General features: G+C 35.5%; 1 protein-coding gene across 4 annotated transcripts in view; it reads left to right on the plus strand.

Annotated features, from left to right (window-relative positions):
• The window catches only part of LOC127422910 (exocyst complex component 6), a 107,880-nt gene extending 88,528 nt beyond the window's left edge, over nt 1-19,352 (plus strand). For 2 of the 4 annotated variants that reach the window (XM_051666752.1, XM_051666753.1), the window contains exons 19-23: nt 780-809; nt 5,244-5,385; nt 8,313-8,386; nt 15,902-16,014; nt 17,662-19,352. In XM_051666752.1, the coding sequence (XP_051522712.1) occupies nt 780-809; nt 5,244-5,385; nt 8,313-8,386; nt 15,902-16,014; nt 17,662-17,794 (492 nt within the window). In that variant the 3' untranslated portion in view covers nt 17,795-19,352. The remainder of the gene's footprint in view (nt 1-779; nt 810-5,243; nt 5,386-8,312; nt 8,387-15,901; nt 16,015-17,661) is intronic. The other 2 variants (XM_051666754.1, XM_051666755.1) reach the window with 1 other exon arrangement.
• The last annotated feature ends 906 nt before the right edge of the window (nt 19,353-20,258 follow it).

Consider the following 20,258-nt stretch of genomic DNA (forward strand, 5'->3'; position numbering starts at 1 on the left):
AATTAAAATTCTGAAATACTGACCAGTTTGGTAAAACACTTAAGAAACCCAGTCTCAGATCATGATGTAACAATTTTAAAATCCGATCTGATCTTCAAACTGCTTTGTCAGAGATGTGCTCTTTTCACTTCTTCTAATCAGAACCAAAAAGAAACATTTAGAGAAACTCAATTGTTCTCTAAAGTGCTTGGTGTGATGGTAATACCACATAGCAGTATTGGAGACGGTGATTCTTTGTTATAATAAATGACAAATTGTACTAAAAGTACTAAATTAATTGAAATTATATGTATTTTTTAAACATTTTATTTTAATTATTATTTTTTTAAAGTTCTTAGGAAAAAGTAAAAAGTATAATTTCATTGATTTTAACACTTGTAGTATTAAAAATAAGTATTTTAAAACAAGTATTTGTTGTTTCTTCTTTAAAATCTTCCCATGGTACAAAAAAGTTCCCCTTAATGAAGAATCACCTGTATATTCCAGCACATAATCATCATCACAGATATCTTCCCACCTGTCCCTTTCATTGTGAACGATATGGCTTGCTTGTTTTTCTCTTCATCTGTCTTCTTAAATAAATAATTTTGACCTCCAATTTAAGTTGGTTATGTTTTGGTTTCTCAGTAGTGTAACATATTTCCTGTAAGTGAATGTACCTTCTATTTGCTTTCTGCCAGGCATGCTTGGTTTTCTGATTTTTCTTTGTCTGTCCATTTATTATGGCTATACTTTCTTTCCCTGTCCGTGTGTTTTATTTTCTTGGGGTTTCTGCTCAGAATAACAACAATGATCATGCTGCCATGTCGGTAAGTAGACCCTATTCAAACCTTAGAGGGGAGGATAAGAAATAAATATGATGATTAAAAAGCAAACAAACAAAACAAAAACTGCATGTTTATGTCAGCTCTGTGGACTTCAGCCGTGTTTTGCTTCCCTCTTCACGTGTAATGCAGACTGTAAAGCAGATTGATTGGCATGCTACCCTTGGAACTGTTCCCATGTAGTCTAAAGTGAATACTAGTATCTTACTTAAGATTCACTAGCACTAGCCCCATCATTTAATGTTATAGTTTTACAGTTCTATATAATTAGTGTGTCTCAAGTCAAAATAATGCTTTATTAATGCAGCATAGTGAAACGTTCTGCTCTACTACGATGTCAGGACAGTTATATGTTGCTCCCTCTAAGAAGAACACTTAGTACATAATTTTTATGTTAGCACAGTTAAATCAAATTACATTATGTAGCTGGGCTAATATAAGCAGGCATATTTAGACTAAAGTGATACAGTCATCTTTAAAATGCTTTTGAGGTGTAATAGAGTCATTCTTACAAGATGCAGCATTTATGACAACAGAGAAAACAAGACAGATTCTCAGGTCATGTTTCCATGCTTTAATAACAATATTCATGTCTTACACCATCTTCAAACCAGTGTTGGGTGTAATCTGATTGCAAAGTAATTTGTTACTGTGATTTAATTTGTTTACATTTTAAATCCTAGTAATCAGATTACAGTGACTGACATTCAATTAAGTACATTACTTGGGTTACACAAAATAGTGTTCAAATAGTATCATTTATGTAGAATTTAAAACATGAATTATGCTCATATGTACATTTCTGTGACAGCTGAAGGGAGTATGTCTCCTAATTGTGTGTATAACTTGCTTGCAAAAATGAACGAGGAGGAAATATAAACATTATTTTGAATTCATTGAGCAAAAAAACAAAAACATTTCTGTGGAAGGTGTAAAGTATGTAAGTTTTGATGGATTAATCATTAAAGTAAGATGAATAGAATTCAATAGAAGTAATTTGAAGTCCTAACCTGACACAGCGTGATAAAGTGACAAACGATAAAAGCGATCCTTTCCATGTAGATATGAAAAAATAGGTTTTGACCTAACTAGCGTGATCGAGATGACTGTTAAAGCTTTTAGTTTGGTTAGCACAGCAGTCAAGTTCTTAGAGGAAAAATCCCATTCATTTTGTCCAGAAATAGATTTTTAACAATAACGAAAACTTCTCAAGACAGACCTACAGTGAGTTCCAAGGTTAAATGATGATGTAAAAGCCACAAACCAGTATGATTGCAACTTTATTTATTTTAAGATCAAGTTTTAATTGCAAAAACTCCCAGTGAATAACAACAGACCCATAATCCTGATGTGAGCTCCACCAATCAGAGTTGCTTTTACCACAGCAAAAATTCATTATAACATCGGCAATTGTATTTGTCGTCTGTCAGTCTTATATTTCTGCTGCTACACCTTTTTTGGTCCCAAAATATTTCTGCATATACGCTGTAAAAAAAATCTGTTTAATTTACGTTAAAATACCGGCAGCTTTGATTGCCTGAAATTAATTGTAAAAATACAGTGACCAAGTTTAAGTCATTACAGGATGTCATTTTAGTGTCTGTGTATTTTACAGATCACTGCCATTTTTTAAATGATAGAAACTTTTAGAACTGCAAAAATCTTCTTTTTACTTCAAAATGTATTTTTAAACACCATAGTAACAATAGAAGGCACATGATGACTTGAATTTCATCAGCATCAATGACTAAAACACATGTAGAGACACAAAACACCTTCAGGGTATCACATGTAACACAAAAATAATGAAATAAACATTAACTAAACTACATAAATATAACATGGAACACCCCAATGTACATATCATAAATAAGAAGAAACTATTTCCATAAAAATTATGAAATGTGTTGGGTCACGCAGGGACCTTTTGTTTTAGCAATAGTTTACTGTAAAAGTGCATGTATTCTCTTGTTAAACATAATATACTTTTTTGTCAATAATTAATACAGAAAAACTTTTTTTTTTTTTTCTTTTTACAATATTTTACTGTAAAATTACATGTATGGTCTTGTTAAATATATTATAATTTTTTACCATATATGTTAAGTTTAACCTGTTAACCAAAAACCTTTTTTTTTTTTTTTTTTTTATACTGTTTTGTAATTTATACTGTAGCATTTTAACATTCTTTTTCCATTAAAATTACGGATTTTTTTTAGTGTATGTTTGGGTTAGACTGTAATTAATTAATTGATAAAAAAATAAATAATAATTTTTAAGAAATTTGTGTGTGTAGCACTGTTTTATAGTGCCTGCTTTTATAGCCCTGCTTTTCTAAAAATGTCAATATCTCTAGAAAGGAAGAATAGTTCAAAGCGCTTAGAATTTTGGGCTTTGTGGTTTTTTTTTTGTGTGTGTTTTTTTTTTTTTAATTATGTGTATGCTTGTGACATGGGATTGGTTGGTCTTTGTGATGCTTGAGTGTTTTGCTTACAGAATAGATAGATATCTAATAGGTATTAACACTGATAACATGATAATGACCAGGGTTGTTTGGTGAGAGCTTTGTCTTTTTGCTTTGGGTAAAATAACATTTGCTGTTGGGAACCAAATTAATGTTTATTCATTTCTTTGCTAGTGGTCAGCATGTATTGGTGGAGAAGCTGTTGCATGAGTTTTTCGTGTGAGTGTGTGACATCTGTTTTTGCCAGTTTGACTGGTCTTTCACTAGTTTCCTCTTTAAAACCCTGTTTATAATGAGCTGTGTTGCCTTGCATGAACCTGGCTGCAGATACGCAGCTTAAGTGTGTGTGTGTTTGTGTGTGTCCCAATTGAAATCCACTGGTTGGTGGATTTTCAAAGCTTGGAAGACCTTTGTCATCTCCATGTTGTGTCGTTACTTCCACTAATTATGATTTGAGGTATTTTTAAGGTATGGTTTTGAATTATGGTTTTAGATTTAGGTTTACATGCAGTTAAAAGATCCCATGAAATCAGAATTGGACTTTTGTGGCTTTTATTCCATATTTGTTTAGCTTTGCCAAAACATAACAAAAATATTAATGACTCATCTTGCACTACACAGATTCTTGCCCAATCAAATGCTCTCTAGAATAAGAATGTCCCTCCTCCTAATAACACCTTCAGCCGACTAGCAAGTAGCAAATCATGGTTGATGATTGTGACGTAACTGAAGCTTACTCTTTATTTTAAAAGAAGGGATGAGCCCTTTGATATCTCCTGCACAAACTTCCTGTTTCAATAGGAAATATGTCAACACAGGAAAGAAAACTGTGCTTATTGAGCCATTTCATGGGGTCTTTGACACAAAGTGCCCAGTGACATAAAACAGAATGAGCTTACAAATGTTTGTGGTTAGTTTTGTAAAGGAACACATTTAAAACAATCGTTTTTAGACTTTTCTGGTTCATTTAATCGGGGACACTTCACTAAACAGTTGCACCACTTTTGCACACTGTATTTCAGCGCAAAATCCTGCTCCATGCATGTTTAAATAAAGTTATTATCATTTATTTTTTTAGAGGAAAACACGCCTCTGTTTTTATGAAAATGAGGCTTATTATAGAATGTGCCTTATTTACAAAAGTCAGCGCTGTTTGCCTGGCACAATTAACACCTTTATTTTTGTTTAAATTAGATGTTTGTGTACATTTGGGATTTGTGGGATCCTTTGTGATTCGGGCACTCAAACAATGCAGAACGTGTAAATATGATGCAATAGAGCATCGGTGTTGGGTAGTAAAATATTACATGTAATTTGGAATAAGTAATCAGATTACAAAAATAAAGTACTTTTAATTGGGGTGCATTACATTATAAAATAATTGTAAGCAAATTCCACTTTATGGATAAAATGGATTACGTGATTACATTTTTGATTACATTACCAATCAGCCAATGGCAATAACTAATTGTGTGTAATTTACTGTTTATGCTCCTACATTTTAAAAGGGCAATCTGAGCCAGAACCTTATATATGTGCAGTTGGCCTAGTCAGGTAGCACTACATACATTAAAACTCAGCTGTTTGATTGTATGTTTACTTTTTAATGAAAGGAGTGTTAATTGGTACTTAATACAATTAAATTAAAAGTAATCAGATTAGATTACATAGAAAGGGTAATCTAAAAGATTACCTAACTGATTACAATTTACTCGTGTAATTTGTAATCAGTACCAGATAACATTTCAGAAGTAATCTACCCAACACTATACAGCATGTGCAAATAAATTACGCTATAAGTGGTGTAGATTTCCCTCTTGGTTTTTACAGCTCTCCAATGGCACCAACCTATTATCAAGAATCTGTTCAGACTGTAAATTTGACGCCAGGTGTAGCAGAGTACTCCTGTAGTCACAGTTTTGTTTGTGTATGTGTTTGTGTGTGCTGCTCTTCAGGGTAAGGTAGCACAGACAGCGTGTATGTCTGCCTGTAAGCACCTGGCCACATCACTGATGCAGATGCTTTTGGACACTGAACTCAAGCAGATCAGCATGGGAGCCATTCAACAGTTCAACTTGGACGTCATACAGTGTGAACGTGAGTAACGCACATTGAGATTATTAAAGGAATAGTTCACCCAACAATTAAAACTCTGTTATCCGTTAACTTCCCGTGTTGCTGTAGTGTAGACAGCTACGTTGAATACAGTGGAAGCGATGTGGTTTTTTTTAGGCGTGTAATGGGCCTTGTGCAAAAGTATATGTATTAGGCTACTGTTTAACAATCCTTGAAGAGAACTATATGATAAGATGAGATGCAGAAAGTGATAATTGATTTGAAGGCCGAAATTGAGGATAAACTTTCCAAACTTGAGCTGCCGTTTGAAACTATCTTTTTATTTTAAGACCCCTGCAATACAACAACAGTTTATAGTGACCATGTCTGTCATGCTTCAAAAGGACAAATAAAACAACAATAAAAGTAGGCAATAGGAATCCATATGTATGAAGCCATACCAAAGCTACCTACATAGACAGCTGCCCTCTTGAATTTGTTACTAGGCTAACAAGGTGATAAATATGCATAAAAAACACATAGCACATACAGATGTTGGGTACGTTTCAGATTTTCAGGTTTGAATGAATTAGAAGTATTTTTTTTTCCACACCTGCTCTGATAGATACTGAGATGAAAATGCTGTAACAGTTTAGATCAATAGCAAATTGAACCATTTATGTGCACATTTGTGTGCAGAGATTTAAGAGTACATAGTAATAGACAACAATAAATAGATTTGTACTAAAACCTTTTCAAACATGTAAAATATCACCTGGGGACTTAACTAATCACTGAATCTGTGTTTCGGAAATGAATCGAACTTCCCAACTAATTGTTTCTGCTTTAGTTTTATTCAGAGATGTGTTTAAAAAATCTTGTTTAAAACTCGCAAACCGTGAGAGAAGGAGTGGGTGCGAAACTGGCCTACCAGCACCGTCATTAAATGGCTGAATAAGAAGCACACTACATTGCATTTTTATTTACACTGCTATTCACAAAGTTGGTTATTTTATATCGCCAATAAAATAATATAGAACATATCTATATGAATATATATATAAATATTTATTAGGGCTTTCAATCGATTAAAATTTTGAATCGCATATAGAAATATTTGCTGAGAAATCCCCTCAAATAACAATAATTAACAATAATTATTGTTATTATTATAAAAAAATTATATTCAGATAATTAAAATGCATTTCATTATTGTGGAAGAGGAGTTAAGCATTGATAAGACAATGCAAAAAGTGGCTTTAGAATCCAATGTATTGTTTATTTGCATATTATTGAACATAAGCCAATCATTGGCCTATTTTTCGCAGCAATACATTTTGCAATTGAATTTGTCAGTCAGTCCGAGATTTATTATGAGGGCTTGTTTAAGGACCCGTCAATGTACACCTGCGTCAGACGGATGCTTTTGGAGCGTCTCATTTTGGTTGCATTGCGTCATAAACATACCATTTTTAGGTCACTGTGTCAAGTTAAACGTAGTTTAATCCTTAGAAAAACACGTCTTGAGATCCCTTAGTTCGGATTTGCACTTCAAGAATGCATCCTCGTGTTGTGCTGTCTGCTGAAGGGTTGGTGTGATCTGTAAATAAGCTGCACGTTGCCTATAAAGCTGAAGTTTCGCTTACTCCCCCCTGGAGAAAACAGGTGGTACTTCAATCTTGAATTGCTCAGGAATCTTCCTAATTACAGTCCGTGGACATGATTAATTGTTAAATTTTTGAACACTTTGTTTTTTAATGTAATTAATTGCACTAAATTAACGCATTAAATCGAAAGCCCTAATATTTATAAGAATATTCTGGGTTCAATTTAAAGCTACATTATGTAACTTTTGGCCCTCTAATGATTGAAGCATAAAACTGCAAGTTACTTGCGGAGGAACACTTTATGTCAGTTGTGTTTTGACACTGCCATTCTGGCGGATGAATCTCATGATTCATAGAGGTTACCTGGTTACCGGAGTGGTGGCGACGTAGTGGACTAAAGCACTGAACTGGTAAGCAGAAGGTTACCGGTTCGATCCCCACAGCCACCATCATTGTGTCCTTGAGCAAGACACTTAACTCCAGGTTGCTATGGGGGGATTGTCCCTGTAAAGAGGGCACTGTAAGTCGCTTTGGATAAAAGCGTCTGCCAAATGCATAAATGTAAATGTAAACGATTAGAGGTTACCTGCTTAGACTTGTGATCACGGAGATTTTTACCAACAGAGCCGGAGTCAGGACGTGCAATTTTCATGTTGATATTATGTTATTCATTTAAACATTTATAACCGAGATGTAACTTGCTTTGAGAAAGATAAACAACACTCTTAATTAAATAATTTAATATGTTTATTCAAGTGTTTTATCCATTCAGCAATTCATATTAATGTTCGAATTGTTCTACACATCTCAATTTAAGAGGTGAAACTCTTGATATGGGTTCAGTTGAAGACACTTATTTTTATATTACCCAGTAACCCAGTAATCTGTAAATGCATATAATCTCTGATTTTATCACATTAAAATTGTTAACACACATATTGTTAACGTCTTGTGGCTCTGCTTTTGAAACATTTACTTCTATTGTAAGTGACTTACTGTAACCACACTTTTTTAAAAGGTTCCATTAGTTAACATTAGTTAACTAAATTTGTTAACATGAATAACAATGAAAAATATTTTTTTGCAGTTTTTGTTAATCTTGGTGAACATTAATTTAAACTCTTCCTAATACATTTTGTAAATTAAAAGTTGGTGTATGTCAGCATTAGTTAATGCAATTGAAACTAACATGAACAAACAATTAACAATTGTGTTTTTAATAATTAACATTAACCAAGATTAATGAATGCTGTTTAAAAATATTGTTCATTGTTAGTTCATGATACCTAATGAACTTATTAATTATTATATGCTGTGTTCTGTATCTACATGACTTAAACATTTCCCTGGGTCTTTTCACAGTGTTTGCCAGTTCCGAGCCCGTGCCAGGATTCCAGGGGGACACGCTGCAGTTGGCCTTCATTGACCTCCGACAGGTACATAATTTTTTCAGACATGACTATGTTTGATTGACAGTCCTCGTGAGCGGAGCTGAGGGGCTGGGTGGAGACCATACAGCACACCACTAATGGAGTAACCCAACCTGAACACTCTTACCTTCAGGAGGGGAAATCACTTAGTCTCAGTGGGGTTTTTCCTCCTCTTCTTTTGGTCTTGATTTTTGTGATGCTTGGAGTTTGAACTCTTAATCTAGGCCTCAGGTGCTTAAGGTATAAAGATGAGGTCATCTAGAGGTTTCTTCTAAAGGTATGTCATATTAGGGTGTGTCATTACTTATACTCAGTACAAAACTGTTTTAATCCCTCTCTTTATGTAATATACTTTCAGAAGGCCAAATGCAAGTATCTTAAAATCACTATCGTCTTCGTAAAAATGTTTATTTTATCTGGTTTTAGTTTTAACTGACATTTTAGAAACCAGTGGTGTTCGCTGTAGCAGCATCACTATTTCTATTGCTCATACTTAAGGCAATTAACTTTCATACACAGTATATTGCAATTTAATTGTCTGTTTTAATAAAATATTAAAATAAAATAGGTATATACATTTGGAATCTTTATGAATGAAACTGTTTACTTACTGTTTTGCATCAGGTCCAATAGTTTTTTAACTGCCCCATCCTTTAATAACAATTCCTTTGCAAAGCTTGAATCGTATTATGACTGGTTCACAAGCAATCCATGCTGAAATGAGTCGAAAAATCAAACAATCCACATTGAAAAGCGCTGAAGACTCATCCACATGATGCACACACAGTATCATCCAGAACTGAGTAGCACATTGCGGGAAACGCTTCAAAATGTCAATCCAGTGCATGTTTACATACACCAACAATTACAAATAGCGCAGATGGGCACAAGAAGGCATCCAGGACACGTTTGTGCTCAAAATAGCAAGACGTAGTGCAGCTGAATAAAACAGAATGGGGGCTCCTTTTCAGAGTTGACACCGTGTCTTTTAAAAGTGGCGCGAGATACATGACAACAGACAAAGACATCTGTCTAGTGCATGTTTATATACAAACATATTTCAAAATAGTCCAGATGGGTCCCCTTTGGTGTTCAGGAATAGTTAGTAGGCCACACTAGGCCTGTCCGTCCTGCTCTCTCTCTCTGTTTACGAACTGAGCACCAGTGGGTGTGAGCACCACAACAATGACATATGTTGTGGGGTGTGTAAGTGCAAATGAGCAATGGTTCGTGATGCCACGAACACACAGATTTCAAAACGAGACATTTCAGCAGTGTGGTAACTTTAAATGCTCTTTTTAGACTGGGGAGGAAGTTTTGAGTTCTGAAACTTTTAGTATGTTTTTATAGTACAATTACCTCTTATATGTCTAAATATCAGGGACAGTTTTATTTAGGCTTTAAAAACTTGGATAATATTGCACAAGGGATTTATGGCATGAAAAATTATATTTTAAAGGGGTCATGAAATGGAGAATCAAATTTTCCTTGAGCGTTTCAGACAGAGGGCCAAAAACAGGGTGGAAAATTATCATAGATTACTAAATTGTGACTGTTTTGGTGCAAAAAAAAACTTTCATAACATTATCAGTGGACCTCAGGGAAGATAATACATTTATTAAAAAATAGCACTTCATGACCCCTTTAAATATTAAAATATTTCCAAATAATTAAAATATGTTTCTCTTTTTGGTCAACTTTACATTTACACTGTTTCTGAAACCCAGCCATGCTGAATATTATTATATTATATTACATTATATTATTACATATATATAGTGATTTTGATCAGGGAAAACATGAAGACTGTGCTATTTTATGTTTCTTTGTTTTTCTCTTACTGACCAAGAAATTAAGAATAATTTTTTAGCACTAATGCCACAAAATAAAGATCAAAGGATTTCGATCTATGTATTTTTGTCTATGAAAAGTGTATTTTATCAGGCTTGTTCAGCCTCAGAAAATAATGTGAAATGTAGTTTTGTTGCAGAAACCGGTCGCCCCATAAACTAGATAAATAAGTAGTATATGAGGAATATAATTTATAAAATAAATTGTGTACGTATTTTGAAAGTCATGGCTTAAAGAAATAGTGTGGCTTAAATGTAAATTAATATAGTAAGGCCGTTTATTTATGTTTGGAGGTTATAACTGAAATGATATTTAGCAGAGTGCACTGTTAAAGAGTGCAATTCAACCAGGCAGCTTTCATAATTGCTTCCTCCTTTCCATGTGAAACCTCACACTTAATGGAATATTCCGGATTCAATACAAGTCAAGCTCAATTGACAGCATTCGTGGCATAGTGTTCATTACCATTAAAATGAATCTCGACTCGTCCCTCCTTTTCTTTAATAAAAAAGCAAAAATTGATGTTACAGTGAGGTACTTACAATGGAAGTGAATGGGGCCAGTTTTTGGAGGGTTTAAAGGCAGAAGTGTGAAGCTTATAGTATTATAAAAGCACTTACATTAATTCTTCTGTTAAAACTTGTTTAGTATTTGAGCTGTAAAGTCGTTAAATAATAGTTTTTACAGTTGTTTTATGGTTTATAATGTTATGTTGTCATGGCAACGAAGTTGAAATATTGGATATAACTACGCATAAAAGGTTATCACATTAAAATCATATTAACACGCATATTGTTTTACGTCTTGCGGCTGTACTTTTGAAACAGTATGTTAACGTTTTCAGATTGGCCCTTTTAATTTCTACTGTAAGTGCCTCACTGTAACCCAGATTTTTTTTTCTTTTTTTTTTCAAGAAAAGGAGGGACAAGTCACAATTCATTTTTGTGGTAATCAACATTATGCCACAAATGCTGTCGATTGAGCTACACTTGTATTGAAGCTGGAATATTCCTTTAAATGGATAAATGTGCAGCTCTGGGTTTAGCTGCATTCCATGCACCGTGTCAAAACTGCGGCAGCTTGCCAAGATCTCAGCTCGATTACCATTAGCACAACGGCGCTTTGATCCTAGCCTGGTTCCTGCAAGATTTGCTGACAGCTTCTTTCAAATGCACTTAGCGAGCACTGATTCCAATATAGACAGAGGGAGCTCAGAGAGAGTCACAGATAAGGAGAGAAGAGAGCCGGCCCATTCTGAGATGACCTTCCCATCATGCACTCTGACAAGCATCAGCCCTAAAGCTCCTATAGTAGGCCGGCATGGATTAGACGTCTAGGTATCGCTCTTGACAAGAGACACAAGCTACATGGTACAATCTCTAGAATTGGTTTCTTTGAGGATTTGATGACACCAAATTCACAGGTTACAATGTCCCTGCCAATCATGCGACTGCTAATGGAGACTCTTGTTTACTTTGTGTTTTAAGCTTTTCTTGAAGTCCTTGTTGTGTGTAATGTGATACTGTGCAGGGCTCCAGATGCTTGTACTAATACTGATAAAAATTCATTTGCTCACATCAGTTAAGAGAGACTAAAATGTCTGAGGAACTTTAAATATCTGAGGGCACATTTCAGCAGGCATCATGCTAACTAAAAAAATCAGAAGTCATTTTTATTATATAGTGCTTTTCACAACACACATATCAAAGCAGCTTTACAGAAAATTATGCTATAACAGAAAATAAAGTGTAATGTCTGTATTGTAGACACTGAAGCATATTTGCTGACTCTTGAACAGTTATAGGTCATGTTGGTCTTTAGGCTTGTTGTAAATTTGAAGCAGTGAGATCTCTGAAAGGTCATGATGAACGTGCGCTTTCATCACAGCTTTCACAAATTCTTGCGCCATGTGGGAGAAATGCAGTTTAGAGGGAACTCCAATCATCTCAAGTCTACACACTGTGACATCAAGCTGATTCAACTCAACAGCAACATTAATGTGGCTGTAGGCGCGTCATCAGAACCATATGTTGAATTCTTGTGCAGTTTAACAGCAGGTTTTAGTTGTGAATGTTTCTTGGTTTTTAACAGCTAGACAGAAGCTTGGCCTTTTCTTGTCACACATATTGCACCATAATGCACGATTTCTCATACTCTGCCATTTATTAACAGTATGACTAGGTGAGCATGACCTACCTGACCTCAACAACCCTTTAGAATCGTTTTGATTAGTAAACACTGAAGTTCAAAAGACTGAGATTTGAGCACAGAGAAAGACAAATACTTTAAAGACCCAATGAAATTAAAATTGGAGTTTAAGCAATTGTGCTTGGCCACATATTTATGATATTTTCGCTATGAATTCGCTGGCAATACAAAATTAAGAACCATTGTGAATATCACAATGAATTTAATGCACTTTTTATTTACGTACCATATGCATTTATATGTATACCCTTAAGTTTCCTAAAGAACATATCATTAGATTAGTTTTGCGATCCTTGTCTCACAACTGAATATGCGAGCATTAGGACAGAGATGTTTAAACTTTTGTAGTAAAACAAAACAATGATGGAGTTGATTTTCAAGTTCATTTCAGTGAATCAGATTTAATAAATCGATAGTTTGCACCGATTTGTTTGCAACATCACCCAAAAATATTCACTGAAGTCCCTACATTTTTTCTATTAAAGTTTTGTGTGCAGTAAATATATTTGAAGGGAAATGTTGCTTTTTATTGCCATGTATAGTTATTTTATATAAATATAAATGAAGCGAATTAAATATTAATCTTCCTTGTGTTGAATTGATGAAAAACAGTGTGGAAAACATGCCTGTTGAGATTAGTTGAGTTCTCCATGATGCTTGGAACAACCTATCTGCCAACAACCTTGAACAACTGTGCACAACTGTACCCAGGAGAATTGCTGCTGTTTTAAAGGTATAGGTTGATCACATTAAATATAGATTTTTTAACTTTCTGTGAAGTTCATTTCTAAATTACAGTTATTCATGCCATTATTTTTGAAAACATCCTCACTATTCAACATTTTTCACAAATGCCTGAAACTTTTGCACATTACTGTATATCTTTAATGTCCTCAAAAGGCTGAAAAAGTATCAAGATATAATTATCACCCAGCCCTCCTAGGTCTCCAAATATTGACATTTACAAACACGGTCTTGTAGCCCATGATGCTCCCCAGGCTCTTGTTGAGTTTAGCAATAATATTGTCTCGGCCCAGCAGGAGCAGCAAACAGCACTTAAAAATGCTCCAAAAACCAGACCTCCTCAAAATGGAGCACATAGTAGGTGTGAAGTGCTATTAGCCTCCTGAACCCTCCCTCTAACAGCCCACCATAATGAACGAGCCATCCAGGGATTGTCCCCCATTGATTGATTTGGATTTGCATACATAGAGGTGAGTGATCTGTCCCTTCTCCAGCAAATTAAGTTCAATGTGTCCAGAGGCCTGCTTTGAATCAAAGATGCAGGGAGTCCACTCACTAGTGCACTGAGAGGCAGGATTAGCCCCGCTGTGGGTTATCTAGAGGTCACAGAGAGATTTCTCTTTTCTTTGCATTTAAAGTACCTGCTCCCCAACAAGTGCCCTAGTAATAACCCCCACCATCAGTGGATGACCCTACACACGTCTCTCTGGTCAACTGTTTTAAAATCTTGATTTTCACACTACTGATATTCTGCTAATTTCTGATTTTCAGGGATCCCACGGTCTCGAAAACACTAGAAATATCAGGCGAATTAAAAAAAAAAAAAAAAAACATTTTCAGGCCTTGAAAAGTACTGGAAATGAAAGGAATGCTCTGGGTCCAATAGAAGTTTAGCTCAGTCAACAGCATTTGTGGCATAATGTTGATTTTCACAAAAAAGTACTGTAAACTCATCCCCCGTTTATAAAAAAAAGAAAAAAAAAAAAGAAAAAAGAAAGCACAGTAAAAATGCCGGTTACAGTATGATACTTACAATGGTAATGAATGGGGCCAGTTGAAAACATTAAAATACTCAGTTTCAAAGGTATTGCTACAAGACGTAAATGTTATATATGTTAACATGATTTAGTGTGATAAATCACTTACTAACCTTATCTGTGTAAATTTATATGCAATATTACAACTTTGTTGCCGCGACGATACAGCACCTTAAAGCCTGTGGGCGATTTTATCACACTAAAATCATGTTAACATGTATAATGTTTAACTCTTGTGGCTATACTTTTGAAACTGTGTATACTTTAGTGTTTATCGACTGGCCCCATTCACTTCCATTGTTGTGCCTTAATGTAACCACAATTTTTGCTTCTTCATTTTTATAAGAAGGTACGAGTAAAATAAACGAGGTATGAGTTGAAATCATTTTTTGTGGTAATTAAAATTATGCTACAAACACTGTCGATTGAGCTTGTATTGAACTTGTATTGAACATCGAACATTCCGTAGTAATATATATATATATATATATATATATATATATATATATATAAATTAGTACTGTGCAAACGTTTTAGGCACTTGTGAAAATGGTCCATATGCCATGCCATAAATAGTTTCCATTTATCAATTAACATCAGTTAAATGTCCAGTAAACAAAATAAATACATTTAAAAAGTCCGTGACCACCTTTGCCTTCAAAACAGCGCCAAATCTTCTAGGTACACCTGGACACAGTTTTTCTTGGTTATTGGCACACGCGTGTAATGGCGGGGGCATTTACACTTATTCCACATCCAAAGATGTTACTCAATCACAGCAGTGGGTGTTTACACTGAAGTCTTCAAGAACACATGCCCCAAAAAATGGAGCGTTTCAATCAGAGGCATTGAACTAACATTATAAGTGGACCTCAAGGAACATTATAAAATAAAAATAAAAAATGCAATTCATGACAACTTTAAGCTTCTTGGAGAATTTGCCACAGTTCTTCTATCTATTTAGGCTGTCTCAGTTGTTTCTCTCTCTTCATGTAATCCCTGACTTATATTTTACATTTATGCATTTGGCAGATGCTTTTATCCAAAGCGACTTTCAGTGCATTCAGGTATACATTTTATCACTTTGTGTGTTCCCTGGGAATCGAACCCATGATCTTGCCATTGCTAGCTACACAGACTTGATGTTCAGTGGGGGAGTTCTGTGGGGGCCATGTCATCTGTTGCAGGGCTCCCTGTTCTTCTATTCTAATCAATTCTCTTTGCAAAAGGAATGTTTAACATGTCTAACCATCTTAAGACAAATGTTTTTGTTAAACATGTGCCATAGACTTTTGCACAGTAATGTATATATAAAGTCATTGTAAAAGTCAGGAAATTTCTATATTATATATATTTTTTTCTAGTTATGCTCAGCTTTAATACATTTCATTGGCTAGAAATTGCTTTTTGTGACTGCAATAATCATAAAATAGTTTCCATAATCCTTGTCCAATAATCACAAAACCCTGAAAAAGTGCTTAATTCTATTAATCTGATTATTTATCTGATGCTTAATTGCATGTGTTTGTATTTTTCATCGTTTTGTCTCTTTTTTTCAGTGACCATAAAATTGCTTATTAATATTGTAAGGTTTTCTAAAATGTCCTGTGTTAACATTTGTTCATTTGTGCTGGTTATCTTCTTCATTAATTATGTGGAACATCTATTTTTGGTGTTGAAGCTTCTAGATCTCTTCATGGTGTGGGATTGGTCCACATACCTGGCAGACTACGGACAGCCCACCTCAAAATACCTGCGGGTGAACCCCTCCACCGCTCTTGCACTTTTAGAGAAGTGAGTATTTCTGCTCTTTCCATCAGAAAAATTCTGCTTGTATAGCCTTTTTTCAGTCACTTGAGTACACATTATGTGCACGTTTTCCATCAATGAACAGAAGACGCAGTGATTTGAAGAGCAGTAGAGCTCTGCCTTGTCATTTAAACCAAATAATTAATCTTCCTCCTTTGTGCTTTTTTCTTACTAACCAATGCCAGAGTCAACAGAGGGTATGTTGATAGATCCAACATGTATTTCTCTTTCTGTTTTCATTGTAATGTGATTTTCTGCTTGAATAGAAAGTTATTAAATATCATCATTTATTTTTCATTTATTCATCCCACATCCATTGTAGCATGCAAACTATAGGTATGACATGGCTGAATGAAATGTGGTCAGCGATAGGACTGGATATCACCAACTACATACCTTATGATACAACTCTTACACAGGTGAACCAAAACATTATGACCACTCACAGGTGAAGCGAATAATGTTGATCATCTCCTAACAAGGCCACATGTCAAGGTCTGGGTAGATTAGATGGTAAGCGAACAATCAGTTCTCATAATCAACATGTTGAATGCAGGAGAAATGGGAAGGAGTAAAGACCTGATCGACTTTGACAAGGGCCATATTGTTATGGCAAGATGACTGGGTCAGAGCATCTCTGAAACGGCAAGGCTTGCGGGGTGCTCCCAGTCAGCAGTGGTGAGTACGTACCGACAGTGGTCCGAGGATGGACAAACAAGCGACAGGGTATTGGCTGCCCAAGGCTCATCAATGCGTGAGGGTAACGAAGGCTATCCTGTCTTGTCCGAGCTAACAGAAGGACTACTGTGGCTCCAGTCACAGAAAATTGTAATGATGGTTATGGGAGGAATGTTTTACAACACACGTATGTATGTATGCGTATGGGGCTGCTTAGCCGCAGACCGGTCAGAGTGCCCATGATGACCCCTGTCCACCGTCGAAAGCGCCTACAATGGGCATCGGAACATGCCACCTACCTAAACATCGTTGCAGACCAGGTACACCCCTTCGTGGCAATGGTATTCCCTGATGACAATGGCCATTTTCAGCAGGATAATGTGCACCTGCCACACTGCACACATTGTTCAGGAATGGTTTGAGGAACATGATGAAGAGTTCAAGGTGTTGCCCTGGCCTCCAAATTCCCCAGATATCAGTCCGATTGAGGATCTGTGGGATGTTCTGGACCAACAAGTCTGATCCACGGCTCTGCCTCGCAACTTAAAGGACTTGAAGCATCTACTTCTAATGTCTTAGTGCCAGATAAAACAGGACACTTTCAGGAGCCTTGTAGACTCCATGCCTCAGCGGGTCAGCGCTGTTTTGGCGGGACGTGGAGGACCAAGAGCATATTAGGCAGATGGTCAAAATGTTTTGGCTCATCAGTGTATATTAGTGAATTATCAATTGCAATATCATAAGAAATAGAATTGCATTGGCACAGCCCTAGTCTGAGACACTATGTTTTGTGAATCTGTTTCTCATCTGTTTTGTGAACCTTGCATGTACTATCTTCATCCTATGTTTAATGGATAGATGAAACTTCATGGTTGTAAATCTGTCTATTATGTATGTGTGCAAAGCACCTGCTGTTAGATAGTTTAATACTGTCCTCTTATATTGCTTTTCCAGGATGAAAGATACAAGTAAAAAGAACAACATCTTCTCACAGTTCAGGAAGAACGACCGTGACAGGCAGAAACTTATCGAGACTGTGGTGAAGCAGTTGAGAAGTCTGGTCAATGGCATGTCACAACATTCTTAGAGTCCTTCATATTCACTCCAAACACTGGCCTGGCTTTAAAGGTATAGTTCACCCAAAAATGCTAAATCAGGTTTGGAACACATGAGGGTGAGTAAATGATGACAGAATTTTCATTTTTGGGTCAACTATCCCTTTAACAATGTAACCTATAAACTATATTCAAATCATTGCTTTGGTCCTTTTTCCAAAATGTAGTAACTCGCTGTAAAATAACAGTTCTTAGGCTGTTCAAAGTAATGTGGTGTATTTTGACAACTGCATTGAGGAATGCCAAAATGTACCACTCCAGAATAATAATGTATATAATAGGGATAATTTGACAAAAGAAAAACTGAAGAGAAGTTATGCAGTAATTTTTTGTAATGTATTTTTAAAGCTTGAGAATTATGTTTTGTACATTGTGAAAGTGCAAAGATTCTAACACTACACTTGAGCAGAGGTGTGTATGTGACTGGTGACATGTCCAAATATGATACTGATGGTCATATTGCAACCTGTATGAAATTCTCTGTAGTGTAATATGGATGAAGTTTTTAATTGTAAATATTTTCAAATATATTTAACACGGCTATGGAATCATGCTTCCCATTGGTCACCTTGAGCGAAATTCAACTCAAATAAGGTAACTTTTATCAACATTTGCATGCCAATGCTTCATTTTTTTTCTTTTGAAGTTAAATTTTTTTCTAACATTTTCCTTTGAAGTGCTAAAATGTATGTGCATAAACAGCACTTCCTATGTAAAAGAATCTAAAATTGTCAATTACATTTCACTGAATGATGTACAAAATGCACCACAGAATTATATTTAATTTTCGTTTTCTCAGGGTGAAAGGAAGCTTTTGGTTCAAATGCTTTAGAATATGATTTTAAGAACTAAATAAGCAATAATTGGGCCAGTTACAGACTCTGTGCAAAGTTGAATTGAAATAATGATTCGCTTTTTTTTTGTTTTTTTTTTTGCCTAATTTATTTTCAACTGGCATTTTGCACTGAAAATAATTTAAGTTTGCCTTTAAACAAGCAAATATATGCTTATGTATTTAAAATACCATTGTATATACCACAATATTTTGTTAAAATGGGGAAAAAAATGGGATGTAAAGATCAAAATGGAAAAGGGTATTTAATCTCTTCCCTAAACAGAACTAAACCTATATACATTTGTCATTAGCTGTAAGGGTGTTTTTCATATTTCTGTTTCCCTGCAACAACACTAATATAGGTTACACTTTAAAATAACTCAAAACTTTAAAAACTTTCTTTACAAACCAGTAGTTGATATGCCTTAAAATGTGAAAATAGGAAAATAAATGAAAGTCATGACATTTTAGCTATTCAAAGGTTTATTATCTATTGATCTTCTAAGCATTATAAATGTTATGTAATAAGGTTTGTTAATAGTATTAAAGAAAGTTATTATAAAAAGAAAGTTATTATAAAGTGTTACCCTGATATTCAACATTTCAATGAGACTAACAGAATCAGAATTTCCCCAAATCCTTCTCTGGCATTACTTTTTATTTGTGTGCTTTAATAAAATATTATTATGAAAATACATTTGATGCATTGTTTTTGATTTTTCATAAACTTGACCATATCTGTACCACTGAGTCAAAAGTTTGGACACACTTGACTGAATTTGTTTCTCATTAGTCGTGTTCACACATACAGCCTTTTCCGGAAAATTACCTACAATTTCCTGTTTAGAGGTCATGTGTGAACACGACCCTTTTTTTTTTCTTTTTATCCCCCTTTTCTCCCAATTTGGAATGCCCAATTCCCACTACTTAGTAGGTCCTCATGGTGGTGCACCTCAATCCAGGTGGCGGAGGACAAGTCTCAGTTGCCTCCGCTTCTGAGACCGTCAATCCGCACACCATGTGGCTCGCCGTGCATGACACCACGGAGACTCACAGCACGTGGAGGCTCATGCTACTCCGCGATCCATGCACAACTTACAATGCACCCCATTGAGAGCGAGAACCCCTAATCACGACCACAAGGAGGTAATCCCATGTGACTCTACCCTCCTTAGCAACTGGGCCAATTTGGTTTCTTAGGAGACCTGGCTGGAGTTACCCAGGCCCTTGAACACGACTCTTTTGAAAATACTGGTACATTTTGCTCTGGCAAATTTCCTTAATGCGAAGTTGGATCATTACCTATAAATTTCCTTATTGATGGTATGTGTGAACAGAGCCAGAAGATTATCGGTTTGAGTTTGTACGAGGTCAGGGTGCGCTGACGTGAGAACGTTCTGACGGAGATGACACAATTACTCTGTGCCGTTTAACACTGGTGACTTAGAAGTACGAACAATGTCAACAAACTAGTGAAACTAGAGCGCTTCTCTTCATCTGAGAGGATCAATACATTTCCCAACAGCTGAAAGGAACAGTTAGCGATTTCCCATGTATTCTCTGATGAACCCACGTTTTTCGCATGGACCTCTGTGTAGCGA

This window comes from Myxocyprinus asiaticus, chromosome 32 (assembly GCF_019703515.2).
Source record: "Myxocyprinus asiaticus isolate MX2 ecotype Aquarium Trade chromosome 32, UBuf_Myxa_2, whole genome shotgun sequence".
NCBI lineage: Eukaryota > Metazoa > Chordata > Actinopteri > Cypriniformes > Catostomidae > Myxocyprinus > Myxocyprinus asiaticus.